This window comes from Acromyrmex echinatior, chromosome 2 (genome assembly GCF_024713525.1).
Source record: "Acromyrmex echinatior isolate Ae372 chromosome 2, ASM2471352v2, whole genome shotgun sequence".
In the NCBI taxonomy this organism is placed as follows: domain Eukaryota; kingdom Metazoa; phylum Arthropoda; class Insecta; order Hymenoptera; family Formicidae; genus Acromyrmex; species Acromyrmex echinatior.
In genome coordinates this window covers 3768737-3789393 of record NC_141853.1, presented here as the reverse complement: position 1 = coordinate 3789393, position 20657 = coordinate 3768737, and the positions used below count along the sequence as shown (strand labels likewise).

At 33.1% G+C, this 20657-nt stretch overlaps 4 protein-coding genes across 9 annotated transcripts; all 4 read left to right on the top strand.

The window, feature by feature from the left end:
* The first annotated feature begins 295 nt into the window (after window positions 1–295).
* On the top strand, window positions 296–2733 carry LOC105144882 (THAP domain-containing protein 2). 5 transcript variants are annotated; one of them, XR_845994.2, is made up of 5 exons: window positions 296–504; window positions 619–742; window positions 810–933; window positions 1158–1268; window positions 1971–2733. XR_845994.2 is itself a non-coding variant. In XM_087416774.1 (5 exons), exons 2-5 carry the CDS (start codon window positions 669–671, stop codon window positions 2285–2287), a joined length of 735 nt encoding a protein of 244 aa, XP_087272900.1. In that variant the 5' UTR covers window positions 324–504; window positions 639–668; the 3' UTR covers window positions 2288–2481. The 5 variants fall into 5 exon arrangements, 4 of the variants coding, with proteins under 4 accessions (XP_087272900.1, XP_087272899.1, XP_011052409.1 ...); XM_087416774.1 differs by having other exon boundaries at window positions 324–504; window positions 639–742; window positions 810–1021; window positions 1137–1268; window positions 1971–2481; XM_087416773.1 differs by having other exon boundaries at window positions 325–504; window positions 810–1021; window positions 1137–1268; window positions 1971–2481.
* Window positions 2734–4940: 2207 nt separating this feature from the next.
* Window positions 4941–9475, top strand: Duba (Deubiquitinating enzyme A). The gene is made up of 12 exons (XM_011054093.2): window positions 4941–5620; window positions 5715–5813; window positions 6095–6186; window positions 6349–6473; window positions 6596–6732; window positions 6968–7123; window positions 7198–7354; window positions 7434–7654; window positions 7731–7850; window positions 7931–8086; window positions 8160–8349; window positions 8749–9475. The coding sequence occupies exons 1-12, from the start codon at window positions 5477–5479 to the stop codon at window positions 8907–8909; spliced, it is 1758 nt and encodes a 585-aa protein (XP_011052395.2). The 5' UTR covers window positions 4941–5476; the 3' UTR covers window positions 8910–9475.
* A 142-nt stretch (window positions 9476–9617) lies between these two features.
* Window positions 9618–13082, top strand: LOC105145364 (serine/threonine-protein kinase Nek5). Of its 2 annotated transcripts, XR_015548457.1 has the most exons (7): window positions 9618–10043; window positions 10118–10208; window positions 10277–10444; window positions 10779–10939; window positions 11139–11286; window positions 11509–12730; window positions 12986–13082. XR_015548457.1 is itself a non-coding variant. In XM_087416772.1 (6 exons), exons 1-6 carry the CDS (start codon window positions 9973–9975, stop codon window positions 11794–11796), a joined length of 927 nt encoding a protein of 308 aa, XP_087272898.1. In that variant the 5' UTR covers window positions 9618–9972; the 3' UTR covers window positions 11797–13082. The 2 variants fall into 2 exon arrangements, 1 of the variants encoding a protein (XP_087272898.1); XM_087416772.1 differs by having other exon boundaries at window positions 11509–13082.
* Window positions 13083–14140: 1058 nt separating this feature from the next.
* Window positions 14141–20602, top strand: LOC105144869 (MAM and LDL-receptor class A domain-containing protein 1). The gene is made up of 10 exons (XM_011054082.2): window positions 14141–14539; window positions 14878–15072; window positions 15383–15755; window positions 16166–16342; window positions 16419–16845; window positions 18620–18964; window positions 19295–19513; window positions 19640–20019; window positions 20216–20381; window positions 20455–20602. Exons 1-10 carry the CDS (start codon window positions 14142–14144, stop codon window positions 20496–20498), a joined length of 2724 nt encoding a protein of 907 aa, XP_011052384.2. The 5' UTR covers window position 14141; the 3' UTR covers window positions 20499–20602.
* The last annotated feature ends 55 nt before the right edge of the window (window positions 20603–20657 follow it).

Below are 20657 nucleotides of genomic sequence, written 5' to 3'. Positions count from 1 at the left end.
TATAAAGCATTTTTTTCTGGGATGCGTAATGTAAAATATATATGTATTAGTTGTAAACGCGTTCTGAATATGGGCCGTAACGTATACTACAGTATTTTCCTACATTTTCATATGCAATATTTTTCGAGAATATGGCCCTGTTTAATTTTTTCGAAGAAAGGGAAGTATATCGTATACGGTTAAGTTCAAATTTTGTGCCAATTTTTAGCGAGAGCCGTGAAATTAGAAACGTGTGCACATGTGGGTGAGCACATGGTGAAATTGAAAATTTCATCATGTCAAGCATCCAAACGTCACCATAGCGCATGCGCAGTTGTTACATTTATGTTGCTATGATAAAGTTTCATAACCTTAATAGCAAATTTCTACATGGCATTAACAAATTTCTATGATTAATATCTCCTTCCGCAGAGTAGATTGAAAATTTTTTCTACCTGATTCTTTCGTTTCGTGCAAAAACGGATCGAATGAATGTAATTTTATCGAAATTAGAGTTGAAGAAAGGTATTCTTAATAAATATTTTGTCAATTTTCTCTCAACATTTTTAAAAACAGTAGTAAATATTTTTTCTATAAAAAGTTTAAACTCAATCGTTTTATACTTTAATCATTTTACAGAAAGTTACTTAACTGTTTAGGATTTAAAATACAATTAAAACAATATTCCAATGCGTTTTAAGCCTCGTTTTTGTGCATATTGCAAACGGACACGTATACGTCAATCAGGATATTCCTTTTTCAAGTAAGATTAAAAAAAAATTTAATTAGAAATATAACTTAATATAGTTTTGTATACATTGTAAACCTAGGTTTCCATTGGATAAATCAAATCTTTTAAAGAAATGGCTTGATAATATGGGAATCAAGAATTGGACTCCAGACAAAAGCAGTGTTTTATGTTCAGACCATTTTGAGCAAACTTGTTTACGCAAGGTAGGAGAAAAGTATTTGACGTTAAAAGATGGAAGCATTCCAACGATATTTAATAAGGTTGACTGTTTTAACAATATTATAAAGTCAGGTAAAATTTTTATTTTTATGTTGTATGAATTTGTCTTTAATTATTGGAATAAAAATATTAAAATACAAATATAAGTATAAAGTTATATTCAATTTAGTTATTTTGATATTAACAGAAAATATTTCTTTTCATGAAGTAACATTTGATGAGAATTTAAAACAGAATCAGAAGATACAATTTAATGATAATAAATCTGACCTTCCACAAAAGGCTTCTTGCAATAAATTAATCCAAACTTACTCAGATGGTAATTATTTTTTCATTAGTCTTATTATAGATATGAATTTATAATTTAGTTTTTTTTTAATGGTGAATTTGGTCATTCAAATTACATTAATTAGTCTACATTAAAGGCTATTTTATATTAAATATTTGAATGCAGCAGCATAATTTAATCAACTTTGACAATGACATGTATATTTTGTTATATAACGTAATAATATCATTATTAGGTGTTTAAATGTTTAAAATATATTTATATGCTTTTACATTAACTTTGCTAATTTTATGTGTAACAGCATTTAGTATGTACTAATCTGGTATAAAAACCTTGGTCATGTGATTGAATTGTTCAAATGTGATTTGTTATTTTTTTTTCCATCAGAAGTCTTGCACCAATTTCTAATCATGAACACAAGGCTTTTATACAAGGGATCAAATTTGTTATAAATCAAAGTATTAGTATTTCTATAAGTCCATCCGTATTGCTTAAAACCCTTTAAAATTTTTGCATTAAAAATGAGATAAATATATATTTGAGTGTTAAAGGAGAAAGCAAATGCTGAATACAATAAGTATATAGTAATATGAACAGACTTTATGTATATAAGAATATGAATATAAGAATAATTTCTAAATAATTATTTAGTGTGATAAAACGTACATAATAATGGAATAAGATAATAATTAATTTGAAAAAGTCTTTCATGAAAATTTTTATTTTTTACAGATGAAGATATAGACAGACTATTAATGTTTAATAAGACTGAAATTGTAAACCTTGATCATCATTATCATATTTCTCCATCAAGACTAATTGAAAAACTCATAAAAAGTCAAGAAACATTAAAGAAGAGACGAGATAAAATTCAAATACAAAGGCAACAGCTTCGACGTTTTAAAAATTGCATAACGAGCTTAAAAGAAACAATAAAGGAATTACAATGCCAGCGCATGATGTCAGAAAAATGTTTGAACTGTATGTCTATGGTTATATCGCATAGAATACCTGAATATCCAGATGAGATAAAATCTAAAAATGTCTAAATTGAAAACTACTGTGTCATATATTACATCAAAAATCACTTGATTGCATAAAGAACATTGGTCATTAATCTTCACATATATATTATTTTGTTTTTTCACAATATATCATATGTCTATTATAATATACTTATGACGTTTTAAAATAAAACATTTATTACGTGTGTTAAAAATAAAGAAATAAGTATTTTTGAGAATTTATATTTTTAACTTATATAATTATAATCACTTATTAGAGTTGAGAATGTTACAATCTGTTCCACAAGAGCGTAGTTGTTTCTCCTAAAAAAAAAAAAAAAACGATTAAAAATTTGAGCTTTTTGCTTTCCGTCAAGATGTGAACCCGATCTAAGAATCGACAATGGCTGCATTCGCTTTAGCGCTTATACGTAGGGCACTATTTACATTTTGAGCCTAAAAATAAAAAAACAGTAATTTGTCATTGAAAATGACTTTATTGGTTTTCAAAATATTCTCCTTTATGATCTATACACTTCTGCATGCGTTCGAACCACTTGTCAAATTTTTTCCATTCTGCTTCAGACACTCCAAAACATGGTTTTTGAATGCATCAACGGCTTCTTCTGCCGATGAAAATCGTTGTCCACGCAATTTATTCTTGACGTTCGGGAACAAAAAGAAGTCATTTGGTGCCAAATCAGGACTGTACGGCGGATGACCTATTAATTTGATTTTTTGAGTGCTCAAATAGTCGGTTGTTAGACAAAATGTGTGACAACTGGCATTGTCTTGATGAAGAATGATCCGGCGGCGCTTGTTTGTTTTCCTTATTTCACCGAAGACTTCCGGCAAACAAATGGTTGTGTACCATTCAGAATTGACCGTTCTACGTTCCTCTAAAGGCACTGTTGCCACATGACCAGTTTTTCCGAAAAAACAGGCGACCATTTGTTTCGAAGTGCTTCGAGCGCGAATAACTTTTGTTGGATTTGGTTCATCTTGAAACACCTATACAGTCGACTGCTGTTTAGTTTCCGGCTCATACGCATAGATCCATGATTCGTCACCTGTTACAATCTTATACACGTCTTTTGAAGCACCGCCATTGTATTTCTTAAGCATTTGTTTGCACCAATCGACACGAGCATCTTTTTGAGATTTTGTCAGATTATGTGGGATCCAACAAAAACAAACCTTTTTCACGGCTAAATGATCATGCAATATTTTATATATGCTGGTGGAACTAATGCCTAAAGTTGTCTCAATCTCGCAGTATGTCACATGACGATCTTGCATTATTAGTTTTTGTACAGCATCAATGTTTTCTGACACAACAACTGATTTTGGACGACCTTCACGACTTTCGTCGGTGAGCGACCACGATTAAATTCGTTATACCAGCGTTTCACAGTGGCAAAGGATGGGGCTTTATCGCCAAAAGTGAAAGTAAGTTGATCGATGCACTCCTGTCTTGATAATCCACGTCGAAAGTCGTAATAAATCATTGCACGAAAATTTTCACGAGTTAATTCCATTATAATTCCATTTTTTCGCTGAGACACAATTTTCAAGTAACTGTAAACAATACAAATCGCGCTCAAATAACAAAACGTTTTGAAGAAGGTTGTGGTCAAAAATATCAAACTTTGTAATGAAAACGTCAGATGGCATCTGACGACACTCAGTGTTGCCAAGGCTCAAAATATAAGTAGTGCCCCTCGTAGCAAGCTCTCATTGGATATCGTTCGTTGCTCATTGCTAATCGCGTCCAATGTGCAATAAGCACAATAGGCATAATTAGAAGCGATTCGCTGTTGTGATTACTGATTGGTTACGCGATATGTAATACGCGGCAAATATGCCTCGTGGAACTCCACTCTAAATCGTTGTGAGCACTAAACCGGATCCAGCCTACGGATATTTAGGCTGTGTTCAAAATTTACTGCTAGTATTAAAAATCTACAGTGCGCGTTGACGTAAACTATAAATTTTCAGTCCTTGCAGTAAATTTTGGAACACAGCCCTAGAGACCCTCTAATCAGAATCGCGACACGAGATTTGAGCCAACATGCAGGGTAGATAGTAGTTTTAACAAAATCGATAACAGAGAGAGAAATATATTAGTATCTCTGTCTAACCTTAACGGCGTTAAGGTTAGAATATAAGGTTAAAATCTCAATACTTATTTTTGGATGCTTTCTATTTGATGACACAAGTCGACGAGTGTCGTTCTATCTTTGTCACCTCTGAATATCAACAAAGATAGAAAGATGCTTGTACCGACTTGTCATCAAATGGAAAGCATTCTTTTTTGACCGGTATTCATAGTTGATTTTTATTTCAAGATCGTTTTAAGTAATGTCTTAAGATACTAAAGCAGTCCTTTGATTGGTTCGTGACTTCTTAAAATCGTCTTAAATTCAATCTTGAGATGATCATGAATTAAAGAGACTAATTAGAGAGCCACATTAGGCCGAAATCAGACTATGCATTGAAGATTGAGATTAAAGATTAAAGATTGAAATTTCACTGAGGACAAAGAAGTTTTGGCTCCTTTTGTTCTTATTGGTCAAACTTCAATCTTTCAATCTTCAATCTCATTCTTCAATGCGTAATCTGATTCCGGCCTAAGACTGTCTTGAAATAAGAACCGACTATAAATATCAGCCTTTATTTCTTTTAAATACCAATTTTCCATTGTGCGCAGACCTTAATTCATATGCTGCAATCTTCCGCGCCTGTTGTTGCCCACATTCTCCAAAGTGTTCTTTGTACTCCGATTGGCTCCGATTACTCTGGAGCTGAAACGAATATGGCCGTCTGACAAAACATTCCAGGCATAGCAGCGATCGACGACATCGTGTCGCTTTTATTCGGACATGTTGAACAACGGCCATGGAACCACGTTATCTTGACCGAAATTTCTTGTCGTACGAGTGACGCAACGACGTCGGCGTAAACGTGGGATTGGAGAGAGTGCGGAAGGTGCGCGCGGTCATCCGCGAGGAACTCTATTTTCTAGTTCGTCTGTGAGAAAAAAAAAAGTAATAGATACGCAGACGATCTAGCTAGTGATCGGGAGGGTGAACGGATCGGGAAACGATCGTGAACCGATTTGTGACGTATCATCGCTCCACAACGAGGACGAGATAGATAGAGAGAGAAAGAGAGAGAAAAAGAAAAAGAGAGAGACAGAGATAGACATAAAGAAGGAATTGATCGTTCAAGATCATGACAATTTTATCGAAGAAGAAGACGAATGCGTCGAAGGACAGAACGCGCGAGGGAGGCGCCGGATCCGAGGTCGACGTCCATCACGGGGTGCAGAACGAGCACAGTTCCGGCAGCATTGCGCTCCCGAACAGTCCTTATCAGGTGAGAGACGGAACGCGATTTCCGGACTTTGCTCTGTCTCTCTGCTTAAAAGGAGCAGGTTTTAAAACAGAAGTTTTGCCAACTCGCTGACTAGGTACGGGGCGCCAGCGGCTTTGCCGTCGATCTACATGGAGTCCAAAGCGATCATGGATCTCATAGCGGTTCTCTCGTGTTAACTGGCAACTCGTACGAGGTATAACACACACAGGATTACTCCTTCCTTTGCTTTGGATAGTCTTGGTATTGTATAGATTATTTTGTGCATTGACAAGTGATGTAAATATTAAATGTTTATCGCTAACGAATATAGAGACAACAGTAAAATAATTAACAATGCATGAATAATATTTGTGCTATACAGTTAGTAATTATACAGTTGATTGCTTAGGTTCCTATTCTATAATTCTTAACGACAGTAACGATAAAAATTTTGGAAAGATTTTATTTTGCTAATATCTGATGTTTTTATTACAGACAAACGTTGACCGCCGCGAAGACAAACATTTTGAAGATGGGAGTGGCCCAAGTCATGGTAAACGTCACAGACAGAGAGTCAGTCCCCACAGGTATTTGAAAAAGGCACAAGAACTAAAAATGGATGTTATAAAATGCACTTGTGTGTTGTAATATAATTTACATAAAATAGGATATGCAGAAGGTATTTTACACGCTTTTACGGTATAGGTTTATGTTTATATTTAATAAGAGATCTACTAATCTTTTAATAGCTGTATTGGTAGACCTTCACGCACAAAGCGTGAACGAGAGAGGGATAGAGGCAGGGAAAGAGAGAGAGAAAGAGAACGCGAGAGACAGGCTACTCCACCTGCTGCTTCTTGCAATGGTCCGCAAGGTAATAAAAGGTTTATTAAAAAAATCTTTTTTTAACTTGTACAACAGATCATCAAGACCATTCAAATAAAATTCTGATGGTTATAAACACAGAATACAAGGCAGTAAATTCGATTTATTTAGGCACAGATACTAACGTAAGTGGAAGAGGCATTGTCGGAAATACCTCAAATTTAGATGAGTTGGCAACTGGCTACAACAGTGGAGATGAGTATACAGGACGTACTGAAAATAATCTTACGTTAGCTGAATGGCAGGAAGTAAGTATTAAATCATATATTTTTCATACAAATACAATACGTTTTCTAACGCCTATATCAAACCAGAAATTGAAATTGAGACTGAGATTAAATTTAATCAGTCAAAATAAAGTTCACTAAATTTGTGATACTGGTTTTCTTTTTTCTGATTAAATTCAGTCTTATTTTCAATTCAGTTTTTATTCTAATCTGGTTCAAACTTAACACATTACATTCTGTATCCTCAATAATCTAGAGAGATAGATGGTTTGAGAAACGTCTGAAGAAAAAGGGGCTTATATTAAAGAAGATGGCGGAGGATGGAGCTTGTTTATTTAGAGCTGTAGCAGACCAGATTTATGGCGATCAAGAAATGCATGGCGTTGTGCGAAAACACTGTATGGATTATATTGTAAGTGTACATAGATAGGATAATACGTTATGCTATTTTAATGCAATTTGATGAAAAATTATTTTCCTTTCCAGGCTTCTAATCAGGAATTTTTCTCTCATTTTGTGGCAGAAGATTTTAGCACGTATGTAGACAGGAAAAGACAAGAGTATGTACATGGAAATCATATAGAAATGCAAGCTATGTCAGAAATTTACAATCGTACTATCCAATTATATTGTTATAGCACTGGTACGTACTTTTTTCATTTATATTGTAAGGTTTCTCATGTTGCTTTTGATTTTGTTATTGAACTATTTTTTTTTTATAGAACCTATTAATATTTTTCATACCATGGTGGAAAGTGATGAACCAATGAATGAACCAATCCGGCTGTCATACCAGCGTGGTAGTCATTATAATAGTATAGTTGATCCATTTAAAGCTACTGTAGGCGTTGGACTTGGTCTACCATCATACAATCCTGGTGCCGCTGATCGAGCTCTGATATCAGATGCAGTTCGTCAGAGTGAGGAATTGCATATTGAACAGGTAATCGTTATAAGATCATAAATATGGATTTATTTAATTTTACAAATACCCAAAAGATATTTCTATTTTGTGAAAGACAATGCTGGAGGATAAGATAAAGGCTACCGACTGGGAGGCGACTAATGAAGCTATTGAGGAGCAAGTAGCTCGTGAAAGCTATTTGCAATGGTTGCGTGATAATGAAATGCGTAAGGCAGTAAGTAAAAATTTAATGCTTATTATATTAATTACTCTTCTGTTGGAGCAAAAAAATTGAGTCATGACTTTTGAATCAAGCGATCAGCCAGTAGTAGCAGTACGAGCACAGTTACGAGCGCGCAACATAATCATTCACACTTTCATTCACATGGAGGTCGTGGACAGCAACGTAGCCATACCTCTTCTCCGACTACGACACAAACTAGCCAAGATAACTTACGTAATTCTCCAAAGGTCTTTTTTATCTTTTATTCTTGCAACGAAAATTTAAGATATTTCATGTAAGAGAGTTTGTTGTAATTATTAGATCAGTGATGCAGTACGATATAATAAGAGATCGCCACAACATCAATCGACTCAAGGATCTAGCATATCCCATTTGTCGTCAGATTTTGAGGCGAAAATGATGTCGCAAGAGCCTGTACCAGGAAGCAGCAAGGAGGCAAATGCATCACCCGATATCTCGTTGTTCAATCGCCTCCCTCCTGAAGTATTCGGTAAAAATATGTTCTTAAATTATGTTTATCTATATTTTAAGGAAAGAAAAACAAATTACTACTATTTTTTAAATAAAAATTTGATACTTTTGACATATAAATAATATACATATTAATACACACACACATTTTTTGTTTATAATTAAAATTCAGTTTATAATTAAAAATTTGTATGATGTATTAAAAATTTGTGTTTAAAATTAAATTAAAATTCAGTTTTAAATATAAGAAACAAGGTTTACTCGAAACGTTATCTTATGCTATACAATTTGCTTAATTTAAATTTATAGTGTGCTATCTACTCTCCTTAAATATTAATTAAGGATTTTCTCTCCTAGAGAAATTTTACATTAAACTATAAGAATTTTGTTGCACTTTCATCAATTTCTAATTTTCTAGGTTTGACGGATTGGGAAGATAGTCAAATACTTTCACAAGTGTTGGCAACGTCACAACAAGAGTACTTGGATAGCTTGAAGCAGTCACGCGTATCCGTGTCCACCGGAAACGATAGCGCCAATACGATAGAGTCTAGTAACAGTTCTATTAACAATTCTTGAAATGCGGTCAGTAACGACAAAGTTCAAAAGATATCAGAGTAAAGATATATACATTTATATATTGCAATATCATCTAATCCCGTATAGTGGTAGGACATAAAGCGATTTGCTTTCTTATTCGTGAGTAAATGTTGCAATAATCATTATTTGGTTTTTTTCTCTTTATCTCTCTCAACAAAATAACGTACGTATGAGATTTTCTACGAGTACGTATATTAGTCGTTAAACGCTTTGTTAACACTTGCAAAGTAGCTATGTATCTTCATTTCGTTGCGGGTACCTTTATATTATCATAGAAAATAACTCGCATCATTTCTTCCGAAATTATAATTGTAAAAAAAAAAAATGTTTTGCTATAATAACCACTACCAATCTATGTTATACTCCTCTTGTGATTTGACGTTTATCTCACCATAAAATACGCAATCCGTTTTTAGGCAGAATATATATTGTTTGATAATCGTGATGTTTTCTCTTGATATAGTTTAGGTCACAACGCTTTAGAAAAATCTGCATTGCATTATTTGTAAAAAAAAGAGTATAAATAAAACATCATTTAATTGTAATTTTAATTTGTCGACATTTAACTTACCATCCAAATATTGTCATAATATAAGTGAGATACAAATGTAAAAAGATTTTTTAAATATATATCCTTTTTTAATTTTACAATTTAGAACAAAGTGTTTAAGTTTTTTTAACAAGAATTCGATTATACATTTTCTCAGAATTTTTAATTTAATAATTTAAGATATGGAGAATAATTTATAGAATAAATGGCTATTTATTCAAACTCCTTGAAACTTCTCAAATAATAATAATAATAACTATCCTTGATATTGTGTAAGCAGCACATAAATTTATGTTATTTAAATTAGAAAAGTAAAACATACACACACATATCTAAGAAAATATTTCTGTTTACACAATTTACTTTAACAGACTGAATAGTCCTTCAATAAGTAGAACTACATATCACAATCAAAATATTTTTACTTGTCTTAGATAAAATCCAATTTCGTGAAATTTAATTTCAACTTTAAACCTTCAGTTTCTTATTTTTATGCAAACCAAGATGGATGTGCATATAGATGACTACACATTTGAAAGCATACTTGGAAAGGGAACTTTTGGGTATATTATTTGAAATAAATGTGACTATATACGTACAAGTTGAATTTATCTTCTAGAATAATGTGTATTTTTAGAACTGTATATTTGGTGAAAAGAAAGAAAGACTCAAAGCCATTCGTTATAAAAGCACAAGATTTAAATGCAGTAAACCACTCACCTTCTGAGGTATATAGTTACATAATATCGATTTTTTAAAGTAAAATATAAAATTTGACATATATTTTGTAATTTAGAGAACACTAGGAGAGATACGATGTCTACAAAAATTGAGACATCCAAACATAGTGTTTTATTATGGAGCATGGAAAAATAATAATTACAGCTATATTCTTCTGGAATATGCAACTAGATGTACTCTCAAGGATTTGCTAGAAAAACGAGAAATACCACTTAAAGAAGAGGTAATTTTCTATATTATTAGATTTTAATAATCTGAATATTATCAAGAAAAATGTTTTTAGAATTTTAACTCGACAATTACAAACTTGCGTTATATTGGAATTATATAAGAAATTATATTTTAAAGTAATATTTATTCATCGTGTGTGTACATTGTAATTTATAAAAATTAAATTGTTCAGCATTATTAATTTATATTCTGTTTATAATTGGACAGATCTGTAATATTTATAATCAATAAAGTGTATTTAAAACTTATGATAATTTTGTAAATGTTTTACAAAAATAAATGCATTAGTATAGATAAAAATGATTTCAAAAATTTTTTTTTGTTAGGACGCATTGTATCTGTTTTCGCAAGTTACTTTGGGAGTACATCATATTCACTCAAACAAAATTCTTCATCGGGATCTAAAACCAGAAAATATCATGTTAACTGGCAGCCGCGGCGATATCGTTAAAATCGGTGACTTTGGTCTTTCAAAAAATATCCAAGAGTACGCATTAAGGAGTCAATTTTAACAAGTTGTATTTTTGCAGTACTGAACTGTTAAACTGCTATTCTAAAACTATCAATAAGCATCATTGAAATCATTACATCTCTAGATTAATTTTTTAAAATTTAAATTAACGTTTCTAATCTTTATTCTATCTTTATTCTATCTTGTACAAAATTGTTTTTTTTTTATTTTATAGAGATGCGATAACTTGTCACGCAGGATCTTATTACTATATGGCACCGGAAGTACTAAGTGTACAGCCGTATGAACTTAAGTGTGATATATGGAGTATGGGCGTTATACTATATGAAATGGTTACGAAGAAGTTTCCATTTCCGGCCACGGTAAATTAAATTAATTAACAACGAGATATAGTCAAAATTAAAATAAAAGCGCATTATATATAATATATATTATATAAAATAGTGATATTATTAAATATCGTACATAGAGAACTTAATATAAGAAATTTTTTTTTTAATACAAAGAATAGTGAAACACTTTTATAAAACGTAAAATATTTGTATTGTTCATATAAATAAATATGTGCTTGATTATCATTCCAGAGTCTAGTGGAAATTACGAAATTAGTGCACAATAATTCGCCGGAGCCTTTACCGCAGTGGATGTCAGCATCCGTTGTAAATCTGATATCGAAGATGCTGAGAAAGAACAGTTTGTGTCGACCCCGTACTGATCAACTCGTGCTTTGCCCTTTTCTTGTACCTTACATTATTCGAGTATATTTAAATCTTGGGCGTGGCATTAATCTTACTGAACGAGAACACGACAGTTTTAGATCATATGTTTTTTTTAAATTTTTGAATTCACAATTTTCTGAATCGAAATTTTAATATTTTGACATTTTAACGAACAATCTAAAAAAAAATGATATTACATAAACAGAAATTTGCTTTATAAAATGAAAAACGCGTATTAAATGATTTTAGAAGAATTTTAACAAGACTTTTGCAAAAGCGATCTTTGTTGCGTGCCAATTAGATCTCGCATAATTTAAATATTTTTAAAAATTTGTACATGAAATTATCTTTCACTAAAGCGTGAGATAATTATTAAGTTTGTGTTATTCAATTGTTAATATTAATTTTTTATACAGTGACATTTTCAAAAATTATTTTTTAAGTCGTGCAAGAATGATAACTAACACTATATACTATATTTGAATTAGATGACATTTCTTTTTTAATGATTCCTTATAGGACTTTTATAGATAAAATACGATTGCGCTAAAAATAACTTTTCATATTTCATAATATATAACATATACGCATTGCGTAAACTCTTATTATTGTATTAACTAATGATGCTTTGTATTAATTAATTATTGAGATTATTGAGAAATTAAATTATGAACGATGAATGCATATTATATGATTGAAAACCTGTTGTTTGCGAAGCGGTATGTAGAATCGATTTACTGCCAATGGAAATGATCAGATTTTTATCTTATTATTACGGCATTCTGCCTCGATGGAATTTCATTGTTCGACGAATTGCTATCGGACTCCCCCGAATACGGGATGCGTAACAACCGGAAGCTAAGACCGGAATTGTATATATATCGCTTCATTATATGCCCATGTGACGGTACTGAAAAACCGTACAGTTCACATCTCGTTAGTACAGATATCACTTGGTCAGGCTTTTTATTGCCATTCCAAACTCTTTTTCGTGACATCGATATTATTTGATACAGTGTGAGAGAATTGAAAGAACTGTCTTGAAGGAATAAAAAAAGTGTTTAGTGCAAGAGCAAACTGAAAATCTGTAATAAGTAGTTAATTTTTATATGTGTATTTATTGTTTGAAAGTGTATTTGAGTTTTTATGATTTTGTGAATTGAGGATTTACTTTTATTTGACGCTTATTCTTGGGCTCTATCATAAACGATTCTATCTGTTTAGCTTATCTCTTTTTCTTCTCCAATGTGGAGAAAAAAAAGATTCTTCTTTTGACAAATCAAACAAAAAATTCAACTGAAAGAACTTACGATTTCGTAATTCGTCATTACATGTTTTTTAGTGAGATAAAATTCTACCAAAACTCCATGTTCAGATCATTATATCTGGAGGATCCTGATCATCGAGTAATGGACGATACATGACACATTCGTCGAAATGTAAGTCCTATCCAAAATAACTGAATTAAAAGAAAATATCATAAAGAATTCATTCTGTGAAACTAATACTTAAGCTATGATTTTTTTTTCTTTATCACTTTCTGTTCTGCGCATATTATTAGACTTCATTTTGTTAATTGTTATAAGATATACAGGGTGTCTCAGAATGATCATCAAATATTTCGTGTACTGATAGAGCGGACTAAACTGAGTCGAAAAGTCCTCTACTGTTTTGCAATTTTCGCAATAGTTAACAAGATATTAATTACTAAAAACCGCCGAATATTGATTTTCAATAATTTTTTTTATTCAAGTACTATCACTCAACTTTATAGAAAAACAATAAGTGATAAAATTTATTTATTTTCTCCTCATAGAGTTCTGAAAATTTTTTAGTATCGCATTTTCTCATGTTGGTAAAAATAGTTGCCAATACAATAAGAAAATGCATTACTAAAAAGTTGATAAAAAATTCTGAAAAATTCTCAGAACTGTATGAGAAGAAATTAAACAATTTTTGCTCTCTTGCTCTGTAAAGTTGATAGTACTTGAATAAAAAATTAATTGAAAATCAATATTTGACGATTTTTAGTAATTAATATTTTGTTAAAACTATTGCAAAAACTGCAAATGATAAACTGCATGATAAATTTTTTTACTTACAATTAGTTTAGTCCGCTCTATCAGCACATGAAATATTTAGCGATCATTCTAGGACACTCTGCATCTACTTCTTTTAATGTTAAGAAAGTAAAAACATGTTTAAGAATTTTTAATGTTTTAATTAAGGGCCAAATTTTTTAATTTCAATCTTTTTTTTTAGCTATTAACATTTATATATTTTATATATTTATAATTAGTATTCATTAAATCATTTACATTCTAAAAAGACTTTAATCTCTATTTTAATAAAATAGAAGATTATTTAGGATTATTTTGGATTGTGAGAAAACTAAAATTTCGTAGTAAAATTTTCACAAATTGAATCCTTGATTTTAATTTTAATTCACTCGTCCTTTGTAGACAAAATAAATTCAAGAAACGTAATCGTATTCAAAGATGTGGTGGATCTTGTTATTAAGCTGCTGGTCATATCCTTCGTGGAGTATGACTTGGTATCCTCCAGCTACCTTGAAGGCAATGCACGGAGAACAAATAGATCTTGTAGATGCTAACTCTACTAATCTTATTTGGACAAGAAATACTGCGAGTAACGGCGTTTCAATTGATGGACCAGAATCCATCGATTTGATCGACTCAGGGCAATCTCCCATCAATTCTGTCGATCGCGACCGCGAACCGCTGGACGAAGTAGAGCGTATCGAACCCAGGCAGTGGCCAGGCAAGCCGGATATCCTACCGACTCGCAGTACCGCACCTTTCACCACGGAAAGGTCTTTACCGCCTAGATCTCCACAACCCACAACGTTGGCGCAAAGAGATCCTTCAACACAAAGGTTTCTTTCCCTTTTAAAAAAGAAGATTTTTCTCTTTAGAAGATTAACATTTTTTCATTCTTTAGAAATATTTGTATTGAATATATTGAGATATCAATTGTATTCAATATCGACAGCTGTTGAGTAACAAGCAAAAAAAGAGAGTGCTTTTCATGAATCTCGGAGATACAAATATGCAACAGAATTAGATTTTTTCAATTAATTTTAATTAAATTTTTACTTTAAATATGATTTGATAAATTTGATAAAATTTTATACGATTACAATATAAAGATATTAAGACATTAATCATGAACTCAATTAATTTAATATGCTGTTCGCAATTTTACGTTTGTAAGATTTCCTACGATTACTGCACCACCTCCGACGGTCACTGTCGAGGAAGTCTTCTGCGATTTCGGGCCATCACCGTCAATGCCACTTTGCGAATGGCAAAATGGCAATGGTGCTTTGGATTGGACTTCAGGAACTGGAATGGGCACCAACTGGTTGGGTGGACCATCGGGCGATGCTAGCGGCTCAATGGAGGGAGGGTAAAAAAGTCGCTGAAGATATTTGCCATTTAATTAATATAATAGAAATATATAACAAGAATCATATATTTTCTTCAGTATTAAATTAAGATTCTTGTCCTTTAACTGCAATTATATTAGATTACGACTATTAGAAAAATTGGATATGGATTTCTTCTTTTGTGTTGTAAAAAAATTATATATCCTTTCCATAGGATACATAATTCTTCTATTATACATACATCATGCCACATATATTTTTATGAGTTTTGCTATGTTATATTTATCATTTGTGTTACTGGATAATCTTGAACATAAATTAATGTATTAGATATGCCTTTCTGGAGACATCACAGGTACCTTCAAAGGATGTGAAGTTCAAGAGTTCCGGAGGTCTTTTACACAGTCCGCAATTGGGCAGCACCGGGGTATCTGGCACTTGTTTTATGTTCAAATACACCATGGACGGTCTCAGTATCGCAGGACTACGAGTATTGCTTCATGTTGGAACGGACGCGTTCTCATTTAAAAAGGAACAGCCAGATGTGACAGAGGAATTGCCTGTAGAAAATATCACAGTGTCTTGCGAACCGGCAAATCTGCCAGAAATCGTAGACGAGCGCGTAATGTGGCACGCGCAATATTACACGCTCGGAGCATGGCAGCAGGCTCAAATACTTTATACTTATCCTGAATTACACTCGGTACATTATTGTAACTTGATTCAGTCAAAATTTAATTAGTAAACACGAAGTTCTATAATTAGTACAGAAAATTAGCTTTATGTTAAAATTATTGATACTGAAGAAATATATCATGTTTTCCAACTGCTTTTGTAGTTTATTCAAATAGCGTAGTGATTGTTCAATAGATATAAGTTGAAGATATAAATTTCGATGAAAAAATTAATATTAGAGAGATTTTCAAATTTATTTACAAATATATAATTTATTTGTCAAAGTCACAACTCATCATATTGGAACATACCAAATTTTTCTTCTAAACTATAATTTTCTATATATTGCTCATATTTTCAGCGCTTCGTGTTTCATGATTATCAATATTATCAATATTATCAGTGTCTCTAGAAAATAATAAAAATTTTGCCAATTAGATAGTTATTGAAGGCGTGCCAGTAGACTCCACGGATCCATCGCGTCTGTATCGCGGATATATCGCTATCGACGACATAGATCTGCAGCCTGGTACGTCGTGCGTTGGATTCTGTAATTTTGCCGCTGGCTTCTGTGACTGGAACAATGATGCGGAAGATGATTTCGACTGGACTATAGTGAGTGCTATTAAGTTTTATGTAACTTTATTATTCAGCGCTTATATGTTGATAGTTTGAGAATATATATTTTTAGAGTCGTGGAAGCGCAAATCCCACGACCGGTCCAGCAATGGATAGTTCCAGCGACCGTGCCACAGCCGGTGGTTACGCTTTCATTGATTCCGGATTCCCGCGAAGACCTGGCGACACGGCGAAACTCATAAGTTCGAGCTTCCCAGCAACAATGTTGGATGCACCAATGTGCATGCATTTCTGGTTCCACATGTTTGGAACTGGAATCGGTTACCTAAAGTTATTTCTACGTCATTTTCGCAGTTCAGATACACAGCTACAAGAGATTTGGGGTCTGTCCGGAAATGCGGGCAATGCCTGGTTCATGTCACAAGTTACAATCAGCTCCCTCGATGATTATCAGCTAGTTTTTGAAGCATCAGTAGGAATCACTGGCATGGGGGACATCGCAATCGATGATATTTCGTATGGGCCAGGTGCTTGCCCTGGTAGGTTCTTAAGTGTTATTTAAAATTTACATTAAAACGAGAAATTAGATTTCATATTTGCTCGCGTAAAACTATCTTTACAAATGTTAATTGTAGTAAGTTGAGATTCTCTTGCTAATAAATTGAAAATATATTTTATAAATTCGGGAATACTTACGGTTTTCTTGTATTTTCCAAAAACTTAAATATCTCGATGAAAAAAAATATAGAAGTTTTTAAAAACGCATTTTAAGGAAGAAAAAAATAAAACTTTAAATAATATAATAACTTTAAATTGGCGTCCGCATAAGTCCTACTTTGGGTCCTATTGCTCCTTTCACTAACAATAAGTCTTTCTATTGAAAGAGAGATTTCATTGGAGCCAACGTTTATCATTGATGTGCCCCTCAGTCAACCTAATTGGTGTGCGAGGAGAACCTGCAGGGCAGATAAGAGCCCTTTTAGAGCTCTCTTCCGCTCCCGCCTGGCTCTCTTTTCCGCTCTATTGCGATTCTTCTTAAAAGGACAGGATCCTCAGTGTCAGCTGATCCTGATTTAGAGACCGCCATGCCTCCAGGGCCTAAACGAGCTTTTTCAGCCGCAATCATTCCAGCCTCGGTCTCCAAGGTCCCGCTGTTCAAATTCTCGACCTCCATGCTAACTTCATTTGATGTTCGACTAAGATCCATTTTGATCCCACAAGTATCTAAGGAACTAAATGATCCACTCACGCTGCTCACGCAGAGCCCCACATGCGTGGGTAAGGCTAAATATTCTGGGATTTCGTCCGGTTCCCTAGAGCCATTGACAGCGACACTGCTTCCTCAGTGCCATGTAACTCTCGCCTAGATAGCTCCCAACTTGGTGGGGGGAGGGTGATCCGCGGCAGTGGATCACGCCTTGGCCCCATGCAAGATTTTATATCTGAGGAACCGTTTATAGCCACCACTGTTCGGAGGGATTCATGCAGGGTTTCACACCCGGAGACTGATACTTCCTCCGGACGTCCTCCGATCCGCCACCTGGAGATGTGCTCAGTGGATAATCTAACCCATAGAGCCACGAAGAATGCGGACTTCATCGGAAATTTTAATGTAATTCAGGAACTAAATTTCATATAGACAAAATTTGTTACTTTAGAAAAAACCTCTATTTTTTCTTTTTAAAATGCAAAAACTTCTTTATGATTATTTTCGCCAAGATACCTTAATGTACATAAAAAGCGAGAAAATCGTAAGTGTTTCCAAATTTATGATATTGTATATAAGGCGGTCTCATCATATTTTTCTTCAAACACATTTTAAGATCTGAGTCTGCTTTAAAAATGTTAGCTTAATATTAAAATGGCTGATTTGCATTTAATCTCTCGAAGCATTCCGGATTCGATTCTGAAGTCTATCCTATATACTGATACAAATTTTCTGCTTGAAATTGTTTTCTCATCGCATTATAAGGAAGGAAACAAGAAAGCTAATACTATGATATACATAATAAATTTAAATTTGCTGACTGATGACAGTCGAGACGTTGCCTATGTCTTGCAAATGTCTCGACTCTCAGCAATCAGTAGACATCAATTATGAGTCACAGTGTTATCTTTTTTGTTTTTTTACCTATAATTTGATGAAAAGTTAACATATGAAATAAATCTCGGAATCAAATCTGGGACGCTTTGAAAGAATAAATAGTATGTATCATTTTGACATTAAACTAATATTTCATCTCTTGCTTCATTACATCGATCAGTACTTGATTTCACAAACCGATTTTTAATCCCTTTGTATTGATTTGATAGTTTCACCTCAAGTGGCTGCTCCGATATCGCGGGATTGCACCTTTGAGATTGATGAATGTGAGTGGATTAACTCACGAGATCCAGATCGTGTCGATTGGGAAAGAGTATCTACTCAGGTGTTAGGCCCGAGGAATCAAAGGAAACCGTACAGCAGTGGACACACAATTAATCGACGCAATGAATATTTTTTGGGCCTTGGACGTCTTCGAGGTGGTCCACGATCATCTGGAGGTGGTACCGCTCAGCTAGTCAGTCGACAGATGAAGGCTTCCGAAGAACCGCTCTGCATTACATTTTGGTATTTTATGTTCGAGCCCTTCATTGATTCCACAGGACCTAGTTTAGGTAGAGTTTAAAAAAATCGAAATATTTGATCGAGAGAGAGAGAAAGAGCGAGAGAAAGAGAGAGAGAGAGAGAGAGAGAGAGAGAGAATATTTTATCTTTGAAATGAATAATTAATTTTGTAACTTTTTATGATTTAGATTTCATGTTTCCTTATTTAATGATTTTATTACAATGATTTTATTTCTTAATTGATTTAAATGGTATTATCTTTAAAAAAAAATAGAGAATCTAAAAATTCAGTTCAATAGAATTGATTGTTGTTAGTCTGATTCCTTTCAAAATGAATGCAATTTACCGATACAATGCGAGCAATGTTTTTAATTTTATAGGAGTTTTGCGATTATACGTGCAAACAGAGAGTGATAGTTCGAAAGCTAAACCTATATGGCAATTATACAATAATCAAGGTCCCACATGGAACTACGCTCAAGCTAACATCAATCAAAATACAGACTTTAATATCGTATTTGAGGGCACTTGGGGTCCAAACAGAGCTACTGGTAGCATAGGAATTGATGATATCTCCTTTTATACCGGAAATTGCAGTGGTAAATAATTTTCCCCTTTTTCTCATTTCTTTCTTCTGAAATAAATATTTATTTCTTTTGAAGTATAGTACTATTCTCTCTTACCTAATTTTATACATTAAATTTATGTTTTATATTTACATACAGTGAAACCAACGAGTGCAGTCGTTCGTCTAGAAGATTGTAGCTTTGAGAAGGATTTATGTGGATGGGAGAACATAACTATTTCTGATAACCGTGCTGTAATGTGGCAGCGTGCGTTTCAGACCCATCGACCGGCTCAATTATTGGACAGAACTTTTGGTGCGCCTGGCGATTTTGTATTCTTTGACATCTTTACAACAAACAAGGAATCAACGAAGGTTCAATTACAATCGCCTATCATTAATGCTTCGCCCGATGAAGAGTTTGTATGTTTCACTTTTTGGTTCGCTGCTTTTGGCGTGGAGGAGTCTACCACTCTACGAGTAATTAAAATGCCTACCGAAGAAACTGAGGGAGAGAGTGAAGGCGAACAGGAGCAACCGGTATGAATGTTACATATAAAACTGAATATAATATTTAAAATATCACTTATTGTATATTCTTTTGAGCTCTCTGGTATAAAATAAATTTTAATTTCAATTTTAATATTAAATGCATGGAACGAGCATTTTTTATGAAACAGAGATGTGGTTTATTTTGATTCATTTTTTTCTAAACCTTTAAATTTTATTATTGTAGTTATGGTCATTGACAGCCAAAGGATTAAATAATCCACGACCGGTATGGATGGCGGCACAAGTGGCAATTGAAGCGCGAACTCCATATCGACTTATTCTTGAGGGAAGCGCCAGTAATGGAGGCTTCGCTGTTGACGATATAAAATTTCAACCTTTATCCTGCACAAGTAAGACTGATAAAATATAAGAATAGCAGGTGGAAGCAAATAGTATCACAAATATTTGTGTTTCTTTCTTCAGTTCGACCACCCAGTGCTCAACCAATCCAAAGCGAGGCTCAATGAAAAAAATCATCTAATAAGTTTCTCTTAACGTTGAAATAATCGTTTTTATCAAGCATTTAGGATTTATACTTGTAATATTAATATTGTACTTAATTACATTATCAATAGAATAAACCATTTTATATATAATATAATATAAACTATTTTAAGTAGAATAAA